The sequence below is a fragment of the Fomitopsis serialis genome (genome assembly GCF_022376445.1).
Source record: "Fomitopsis serialis strain Sig1Antser10 chromosome Unknown B0H18scaffold_159, whole genome shotgun sequence".
In the NCBI taxonomy this organism is placed as follows: domain Eukaryota; kingdom Fungi; phylum Basidiomycota; class Agaricomycetes; order Polyporales; family Fomitopsidaceae; genus Fomitopsis; species Fomitopsis serialis.
In genome coordinates this window covers 8,025-18,242 of record NW_025955119.1, presented here as the reverse complement: position 1 = coordinate 18,242, position 10,218 = coordinate 8,025, and the positions used below count along the sequence as shown (strand labels likewise).

At 55.1% G+C, this 10,218-nt stretch overlaps 2 protein-coding genes across 2 annotated transcripts; one reads left to right on the top strand and one right to left on the bottom strand.

Moving 5' to 3' along the window:
• Positions 1 to 2,947: 2,947 nt before the first annotated feature.
• On the bottom strand, positions 2,948 to 4,257 carry B0H18DRAFT_1045379 (uncharacterized protein; the record flags this gene model as incomplete). Its single annotated transcript, XM_048030754.1, has 5 exons — positions 4,030 to 4,257; positions 3,829 to 3,985; positions 3,298 to 3,398; positions 3,178 to 3,254; positions 2,948 to 3,138 (listed from the first exon to the last, which is right to left on the bottom strand). Coding segments are annotated over exons 1-5 (637 nt in total), but the record flags the coding sequence as incomplete, so codon positions are not given.
• Positions 4,258 to 7,945: 3,688 nt separating this feature from the next.
• B0H18DRAFT_959830 (uncharacterized protein) lies at positions 7,946 to 9,123 on the top strand (the record flags this gene model as incomplete). Its single annotated transcript, XM_048042866.1, has 6 exons — positions 7,946 to 8,049; positions 8,394 to 8,454; positions 8,502 to 8,545; positions 8,593 to 8,664; positions 8,716 to 8,974; positions 9,046 to 9,123. 6 exons carry the CDS (start codon positions 7,946 to 7,948, stop codon positions 9,121 to 9,123), a joined length of 618 nt encoding a protein of 205 aa, XP_047886559.1.
• Positions 9,124 to 10,218: the final 1,095 nt, after the last annotated feature.

The following is a 10,218-nucleotide window of genomic DNA, read 5'->3' as shown; positions in this document are numbered from 1 at the left end:
GGATGAGATGTAGGTAGGTCGGCTCAACCGATAAGTAATTCAAGTGTCGTTGCTCCACGGGATGGCCAGGGCGCTGTAGGCGGTTTTCGCCATTGTATTTGCTATTGAGAATCGTCAACCTGCGTAGGTTGGGGAACAGGATAAGGCAGGAATATACGGCACTCTGGTCGAGATCCAGGACTTCTAGCTGTGGATGGGCCCCGGCGAGTTTGGGGAGAAGCTGCAGTTCAGAGAGTACATTGAATTTAAAGTTACGAAGTCTGAGCCGCTTGACGTTGCCAAGCACAGCGGCTTTAGCTATGTGTCGCAGAGTACGATTGGAGGAAAACATGGTGGATGACAGACATGCCTTCTCCGGTCTGCTGACCGTTTTGCAAAGGACATCGAGTGTTTTTGGCCCGACGGCGAGCAGGCGGATGTCCAAGAGATTCGGCAGTGCAGCCAAATGCTCCCCGATACGTGCATCGCAGTCAATCATCGCCTCACACCAGTGGAGCTCCAGAGCCTTCAACTCCTGCGCGTGCTCGAAGATGCCTACCAGCGCATCAACGGCTGGAGCCTCCCAGCGGCCGTTGCCCGTCGGGCCGTAGATGATCAATTCCCGAGGCCAGATCAGGCGATTGTCGATGTTGCGGATGAGGTGGTCGTGCATATTGACTAGCCGTTCCTCGCTACGAACAGTGATCGACTCGAACACATACCGCCGTACGATTGCATGCAGATGGCGAGACACCGACGAGAGAGGAATGCATTCCGTCGAGGAAAGCATTTCGGCGATGATACGGAGGACATCTTCGTTAAGAGTCGACAAACTCATGGTGTTGCCGAGCTGAGAGTTTTTATGGTGAGCATTGAATGTCGTGTAGTCAATAGGGCAAGGACTCGCCTCTCCGAGCAGAGTAGATAGACGATGGATCCCCGACTCCGACCGGAGGGAGAGAGGAGGGCTTTGTCCACCATAAGTCGTTCGCAGCCGGCGATGCCGCTCCCTCCGTGGGAAACACGTGACTTACAATTCCCATGAACGGTATCGCAGCAATGCTCGAGTGTCCTACGAGGCAGCTCGAGGCAGTTGGATCCTTCCGTGCATCTGGCTGTGTCTGGACGCCTGGATCTCTGACCATCAAATGACTCCTCCCAAATTCAGGAAAGTTTCTCTCATTTTTGATAGCCTGCACTTACATACTTATGTACTGTGATACATACTGAGTCGTGGAAGCCCGAGACGCCCGGGCGGCGAAGCCGCCGCGGGCCCAAAGTAATGGACCCGCTGGGGTGGACTTGTCCACGTGGACTCCACGGAGTTGGACTGACCAAAGTTCAAACAGTGACGCCGATAACGAGCTGATTAGATTGGCATTATATGGTCTACTGACTCATTGTAATCCGTTATTACTGCCCTGTTATTACTGCCACTGATCGCAATACTTCTTACCTATTGTTTCCTGATATGCAGCGAAGCGTCTTAAGCCGCACAAAGGCAAATACACATTTTCGTGTCGCCGGGTACATGTAGATACTATAATGAAGTAACCTAATATATTCTAAATGATGTTGGTCCCAAATCGGTGTGAGTATGATGATACGCTCATGACGAGCGAGGAGGCAAGGAGGCGTGTGGGCGGGTGTGCCGGACAGGTGTGCGGGTACTGGACAAGCGGGCAGGTGCATGGGCAAGCATGTGCGGGCGGGCAAGTGCGTGGGCGAGCCCGCAGACAGGCAGGGCAGTAATGGGCCAGGATGGGCAGCAGCGGATGCTGTTTGTCGTGTGTGAGCAGCACGAGCACGTTGAGAAGGTGTCGGCGTGAAAGGCCAGGCTTGTGGGCGTGTTTGCGCACAGTGGGCGCGGACTTCGTGCACAGCGGGCACAGAGCGAGCGCCTGCATGGCAGAGGCGAATGGACGTCCGCCAACACACGCGGTGCTCGCTGACTTCGCAGGTTTGTCTTGATCGCATGGGCTGGCAGGTTCCCAGGCAGCCGAGTGGGTGACCAGGCGGGTAAGCGGGTGAGCGAAAACAGATGGGTGCCCAAGTGCCTGAGCATATGAGAGAGCGGGGTGAATGTAGATGGCTGCGATTGTTTGGTAAGCTCTTGTGTGCTGCGCGAGTGCACGTACCAGTGTGCCTGGCACACACCAAGCAGCGCTTTCTCACCGATCCTCATCCTACAGCCGACGCGCAGTCTCGCGGAACACCATCGCATGAGCCGACGGCGGCCGACGCGTCGGCTTGTACGATGAGGATCGTGCAACCGACATCAGTAGGTGTATAATGCATTTGGCTGGGCGGGATGTATACAGTACCGTAGTGATCCGAATCAATAGTACTTGAATGGTCGGCTGGGCTTTTCTTGCGTGCTCAAAGCGTCGGGTGGCGCGGTCAAGGCGTCGTCTTGCTGGTGAATGCCTGATTGTGACGCGTCGCACTGGGCAATGGCCGGCTGGGCTCTGCAGCATTGTATGCCCAAAGCATCAATTGGCGCAGTGCAGCGCGGCGCGTCACGATCGGGCACGCGTTCAGGCGCGTTCACTCGGAAAGTTCAATGTTTCAACGCGTCAGCTCTCACTATCGCCTGCATACTCCCGCTCGACTGCCGTCCTGATCGCGGTCCGTCCTGTTTGTCTACCATAACACACACCTGCCGTCCTGCTCGCACGCCGTCTCGCCCGTCTACCGTCTCACCCGTCTACCGTCTCACCCGCTATGTATCTCACACACCCGGCGCCGTCTTATTCACCCGCCATCCTGCTTGTCCGCCGTCTTGCACCCCCATCGCCTCGCACACCTGCCGTCTTGCTCACCTGCCATATCGCCGGCCTACCGTCTGGGGTGCCACCTGCAGCGCCACAAGGGCGTGCGGAAACACCACGACGGCGTCAAGACTGCGGGGATGCGGGTGAGGCGAACATGTGAGTACCCCCATGCACGGTCTCAGGCGCGACAGCACGCGAGGACAGCGCACATAGGGCAACTGCCCCGGATGCAAGCACACCGCGCGCGGACACAGCGACGAGCCGGGAGGAATGCGAGAGGTAAGCAGGGTGGGGGTGGACGAGTGGTGAGACGGGCGAGCAAAAGACGGGTACGCGACGCTCGGCGATGTGTCGCACGACGGGCACGACGGGCGAGGGGCATTGCCTGCTACGCGTGAGTGCAAACACACGCAAGTGAGCTCACTGACCACAGGCACAGGAAGCGGCGGCGACATGCAGCACGACGCACACGGCGACCACGTGTACCCAGGGCGAATGCCTCTTGCGCAGACATGGCCGATGAACGGCGGTGGGGCGGGCAGACGAGCAGGCGGGCGGGAGCGCACGCCGACCGTGCGCGCGCTGGGCAACTACCCAGCACGCGAACACGGCCAACGAACACGCGCAAAGCGAGCGCGTCAGCGGCTGGGTCAGTGGGTGGGTCAGCGGGCGGGCAGGGGGACGCGCGAGTAGACGGGCAAGACGGCGAGTAGCCAAGCGAGTGAGCAGAGACACCGGAAGGCAGGCTGGTTCACGGGTGCCGGGGTAAGCAGGCGGACGGGGCATGCAGGTGAGTGGATAGGTGGGACAGTGGGCAGACAGGTGGGAAAGGGAAAGTGGGCGGGCGGGAAAGCGGGCAGGTGGGAAAGCGGGCGGGCGGGAAAGCGGGCGGGCGGGATAGCGGACAGACCAGCGGGCGGGCGGGAAAGCGGACAGACCAGCGGGCGGGCCAGCAGGCAGCCCACGGCAGACATGCCGAAGGCGAGTGCATTGGGCGAATGCCCAGCACACAAGCACGGCCGCCGACAAACGGAGCACGCGCACACGAGCTCAGGACAGAAGAACGTCAATGGACAGGGCCGGGCGTGCGGAACACGTCGACCACGAGCACACAGGGCCAGCGCCCCGCGTGCAAACGCAACCGACTCGGACGAGCGCGCCGTGGGTGTGGGCACAGCGGCGAGCAGGCGGGAGGACGTGTGGATGGCGCGTGAGAAGCGGGACGAGCAAGCCTAGGCGAGCGAGGAGGACGGCGAAGACGGCGGGTGCGGGCAACGAGCTCAAACCCGCGCAGGGACCACCGAGGTATGCCAACCCACAGTGAACCGGGGTAGGATACAGGTAGCACCACCCATGGATACGGGTACGCTCGTCGCGGGTGCGGCATGTCTCACCTGCTATCTTATACATTCACCGTCTTGCACACCTGCCGTCTTGCACACCCACCGTCTTGCACACCCGCCGTCTTGCACACCTGCCGTCTTGCACACCCGCCGTCTTGCACGCCTACCTGCCATCTTGCATTATCAATCACCCACCGTTACATTCTCCTTCTGGTTGTGCTCGCTTTCTTGTCTGTTTGAAGTCTCGGTGTACTAAAACTGTAAGAACCTACAAACTAGATCAGGCTTCCGATATAAACTAGATTTGCTTGTTAACAGCATTGTGGGCAGTTTCAGACGAGAGAGAGCATGGACAAGAAGTGCAATCTGTTGCTATAAGGCTTCCTCAATATAGTTCCAGTCAAGCTTGCCTATGGCCAACACCGTGACTGCCATATTCATACTCTGTCACTGTATGGATGTGATGGTTCACTTTGAGCAATGAAACTCATTGTCAGTTGGCCCAACATGCACATACACTCTTCGTAACTGTACTGCAGTTACACTTGATATAGACTTCGGGATATCATGATCATATGTTCAGTACAACCACTATTAGCATTCAATAGTATAGAAGTACAAAGGAGTGGACAACTAGAAGATATGTACACAAACTCAATGATAGTGGTCAGAGCACCCACTAAATGCGTGAACACTCTCCAGTGTTCTGCCCTCGGACATTGCCTCGGCCATGTCCCCGAGTCACCCGAGATGGTCTCATTCTCTTTATAACTTCACCTCTGTGCCACCATATGCTATGAGACTTTGTACCAAGCATGACTATGTGTAGTACATGGCTTGTATAGAATTCTGTGAGAATTGAACCGTGGGGTGCATTTGTCTAAGACATGCTCTCCATGTATGACCTTCTTAGCTATCTCAAGCTATAACATTGCCAGATTGCTTCAGAGAATTGCCAGCAGCAACATGTACCATAGACACAGCATGAATACAACTTCTGTATGTACTTGATTGAACAATTGTCTTGCAGAAGCTGAGATTTAACCCACATGCCTCTCAATATCTCCAAACAACATATCATCTTTGAAACATATCCTGAGATCCTCTTCCCGCATGAGCTGAGATTACACAAAGCCAAAGTGCTCTTTACATATACAACAATGAGGCTAATAGCCTACGTGAGTGGCTTGCCTAATCTACTACATGTAGTTCCACAGCAAACTCAGTAGATCAGCGAAGTATCATCATTGTCAATTGCTGCGAGCCATTCAGGAATCACTCTAACAGAACAAGGAATACCTCAGTGTCTTACCATTGTATCTCTATTTGCTGATATACAGTTACTACATGGTGTATTGCACCTCAACACCGTAATGACTGTCTATAGTAGACACAGTCACGGTACAAACTTATATAGGACATGTCTAATAATACATCCACACCATTGGACCCAAACCAATGAGCAAACAGCGTACAATGTTGCACGTACATACCATTCAAGTCGAGTCAAGAAACAAGATGCATACTTGCTGCCTTGTCAATGTCAAGGAGTTTATCACGATTCAAGACGGTGAATGTCAAGGAGGCTTCTTGACCAGTCCGCCTTGATACCTCCAAGGAGCTCTCCGTCTTGAGATGTCCGTCTTGAGATGTCCGTCTTGAGATGTCCGTCTTGAGATGTCCGTCTTGACAATGTCCGTCTTAACTTGTCCGTCTTAACTTGTCCGTCTTAACTTGTCCGTCTTAACTTGTCCGCCTTAATTTGTCCGTCTTAACTTGTCCGTTTTAATTTATCTGTCTTCACTTGTCCGTCTTGACACCTCCAAGAAGGCTTCTTCAATATGCTCGCCATCTTGTTATCCTCCTTGACACATTCCACGTTGAAACCTCATTGGTGTTTGCCCACCTAGATACCTCATTAACATGTTGGTATTGACCAAGATGAGCCAACCATTAGTTACCTTGGGTCAAGAAGGTCTTAGTGAGTAAGAAGGTCAAGAAGGTCAAGAAGGTCAAGAAGGTCCAAGAAGGTCGGCTGAGTCAAGACGGATATCGGCCAGGAAAGATACCTCAGCTGATGCTCGGCTCATGCATTGTCTTGGGTGAGACAAGACAGTCGGCTGAATCAAGACGGTGGTCGGCTACAGATTTTCTCCAGCTGAGAGTCGGATAGTGCATCGTCTTGGGTGAGACAAGAAGGTCGGCTGGATCAAGACGGTGGTCGGCTGCAAAAGCTTTGCAGCCGACGGTCGGATAGTGCATTGTCTTGGGTGAGACAAGAAGGTCGGCTGGATCAAGACAGTGGTCGGCTGCAAAGCTTTTCCAGCCGACAGTCGGATAGCGCATCATCTTGGGTGAGACAGAATGGTCGGCTGGGCGAGAATGTCTGGGTCAGCCAATCATCCCATGCACCGCCTTGCCCGCCTTGTGCCGCCTTGCCCGCCTTGTGCTCGGCCGACTCAATCACCTTCCATGAGACGGTTGTGGTCGGCCGAGGTCGGCCCATCCCATCCCATTCCACGAGACTGCACGTCGGCTGTACCATGGTCATCCATGAGACAGCTGAATGGGCTCCCTGGCAGGCCCTTGTTCATCGCGGTCCTGCTTGCTGAGTTGGGTCGTGCTGGGCTTATGTCGTGTCGGTGTGTAACAAGCTGGCCTCACCGTACCCATCAGGAAAAAAGTTTTCAGCCCATTGCACTCACCAAAGGCTATGTAGCCAACATAGCCAACATAGCACACTGTAGCCAGATTGCCATGGCTGGTAGCCACCCATAGCTCTGTATGGACTGATTAGGTAACAGTATAGCAATACAATTGACTGGTTTGTAGCCATGTCACACAACTCGCACAATGCTTGCTATGATCGCAATGAACATATATAACAATTCAGTCTATTGACACCAATCTCGCTACAAACACTGTATGAAGACTGTACACTACTGTTGTAAGTTATCACACGGCAGCACACCAACACAAGTCCTGGTTATCGAGGCTTTTCAATGCATTAACATGAACTACCACGGCACTCTCAAATCACATACAGACAGGTGCCCTGGTTTTGCTCCTGTCCCATATCACCATCCGCCCACTTCTCCCTCGACATCCACGTCGCCATCCAGTTCGGAATCAGGGGAAGTGTGCAGGGCGTCGTCGAGCGGGCCATCGACGTCAGCAAACATTGATGATGATATGTCCTCGTAGCCCTCATTGCAGCACTGGCAACGCACACTTATGCTTGCTGGCGTGTTTGCGAGTCTGCCACGACGTCGGCACTTCTTCGTCCATCTTGTCAGGTGAGCAGGCAAGTCGGTGGACGCGCGAATAAGTGGACGCGCAAGTAACTGGACGAACGAGCGGATGGACGCGCGGGCGAGAGGACGCGTGACCAAGTGAGCGAGCGAGTGAACGGGAGAGCTAGTGAACGGGCAAATGGGCGCGCCAGTGGACAAGCGAGCGAGCAACTTGAAGCGGGAGACAAATCAGCACTGGATGAGCCAACGAAGAGACAGGCGGCCGGGCAAAAGATGCGGCAGGCAAACGATGCGGCAGGCAAACGATGCGGCAGGAAAGCGGACGTCCGGATGGGTGGGAAAAGGCATGGATGAGTTACTACTACTAGTAGGCAGATGATAGATGCACCGAGCGAGCAGACGCCAGCGAACGAGCGACCAGATACTGGCCGAGCGGCCAGGCGGTCAAGGGAGAGCGGATGACCAGGTGAGCGGGTGTGGCCGAGTGGGTACTACGACGAATTCCCGACCGGTCTACGAGGTACCTGCTTGCGGGGCAGTGGCTATTAAATGAGCAATAGACAAGGGCGTACCTTCCGCCCGGCTTGCCCTTGCCATGGCCTCCCCCCACCTCGTCCTGCACCTTGCCATCCGTGTCCTTCGCTTCGCGCTCTCCTCCTCGTCCCGCGCTCGTCGTGATCATGATGGTTTGATCACCCTGTAAATGTATCGACTGGACTTGCGCATGCGTCGTGACTGGTGAGTCCAAATCGCTGGGCCGAGTTGCAAGTCACCGGGTATGCGAAGTCAAGGGAAGGCAGAGGGGGAGCTCCCAGAGTGTTCGCTGTCCCTCGGGACGCTTCAGAAGACGTGGCGGACGCGGAAGTTGGCGAAGACGTGTATGAGGCGCGGTCGAGCAAGCGTTCAACTTAGCATAGTCGCGATTGCGAGCAGCGCGTCCGGCGCTAGCCCGAGCCGCGTATGCGCGGGAAACTCCGGAACCGGCGCTTGGGACTTGAGAGCTCGCGAGGCGTCTTGCGTCGTCCTCACCTTCCTCCTCTCAGCGTCCACAACACCCAAGACCCTGATGCGGCTCTAGTATTCCTCGCGTCGATGGGCTTTAAGGTGAGTCTGAACTACGTGCTTAGTGAAGTAGGTGCACGTTGTCATAGCAGGGCACTGGCGCAGCCTGCCAGCGCGACGGCGACATGGCGACGTAGTGACTATCGCACTGATTCGTACAATCGCATGACTGGAATCTAGATGCCCGTCTTCTCTGTATGAGGACGTGTGGGACGGTGGAGCGGCTCACGACGCTATAGAAGGATGGTTCAGGTGTGTGAATTCAAACCGTGTTCCCTCGTCTTGCGGCCCGCTGTTCAACAGAGACATCAAGTACATGCCAGACCTGTACGAACACCAGGTGAAGGCGTGCAAGATGCTCGAGTCTGTCGAGACAAATCTCATCGACAGCACCGTCAAGCTGCGCAACAAGTGCGTGAAGGAGACGGTCGCGAAGAAAGCGGTCGAGAAAGGCAAGTCACTGTCATCCGCTGTGGATCCGTTGTCTGACAACAGCCACCTGAGGGACGCCAGCATCGTGGACACGGAACGCGGCAACCTCATGCGTACAAGCTTGTTCCACGTAAGAAGGGTCGTATGCACCATCTCCCCTTGTTCTCGTTTCCGACTTCCCTACTGCTTATCGGGAAACAGGTCGACTCCATCAACTGGACGTGCGAGGGACTGCCATCACCGCCGAAGAGCCCCGGCAACAACAGTGTGAGGTGTTGAAGGGGCGTACTGTATCCCCGACCGTTGACGAGCACAAGCAAGATGCACTCAAGGCAGTCGCGGACACCGATATGAACTGCCCGCCGTTGGATTATGTGTTCGTGCTCTTCCATTCCTTTATCTCTCTCGCTCAATGCTAACCACCATCCACTCCGTTATCTCGCCGACATGGCGGGAGGAGACTGCTCGTCTTGTCTGTTCATTAGTTTTGTAATGTATTGCTGTACTCTCGTTATGTGTACTGTAGTTAGGTTGTGAAAATATATATTTCTACGTTGCCTCATAAACTCTGTAGCAGTCGATTGATTCGGTTTGAGCACGACATTGAGCATGTATGGTGGTAATATAATGAACTATAGACTGGGGTGCTGCTTCAACAGTGAACTATAGAATGTGGACCTGTGGCTACAGGATGCTACAGAATGCTATGGAGCCACGCAGCCAAACAACCCTGTACAACATAACAGGGGGTATGCAAATGGTGCTACAGCAGCTATGTAGGCTACATTGCTTCATGTGGCATTCCTCTTTTTTCCTGATGCCCGTACGCGTCTGCGCGTGATATATCCCATCCACAGGCAATGGCTCTTGTTAGCGGGTCCGTGCGCGGTATGTTGAGGCTCGGTGAGTCGTCAGGCGCATACCTGGTGAGTTTGCGCTAACAGGCTTGTGTCGCTTGCGCACGCGCGCACCAGGTCGTCTTCACCACGCTCATGCTCGTTGGGCATGCGCGCGCGGGGTGCTGAGGCCGTCTCCGTCGCGTTCGTCTGAGTTCGGTCGTCCTTGGTGGGCATTCACTTGTCAGGGTCAGCTACCGGACCGAGGTGACAAGCAGGGGACTCACCTGGTTTGTTGGCCTTGCTGGCTACAACCACCTTCCCTCCCTGCACGATCATTCTTTGCGACCCTCCAGCAATATTTGCCCTTGCTAGAGCTCGTTGCATTTGGGTACAGCGCGGTCTTGAGGTTGCCTTGCGCCGTAAAAGGCTGTAATCTTATCGCCTTTGTTTGTACGTCACGTGCGTCGTGGAGTCCACGGGAGTCCACCGTGGACAGTCCACCCCAGCGGACGGCTTGTTCTCCGCGGGCCTGAGG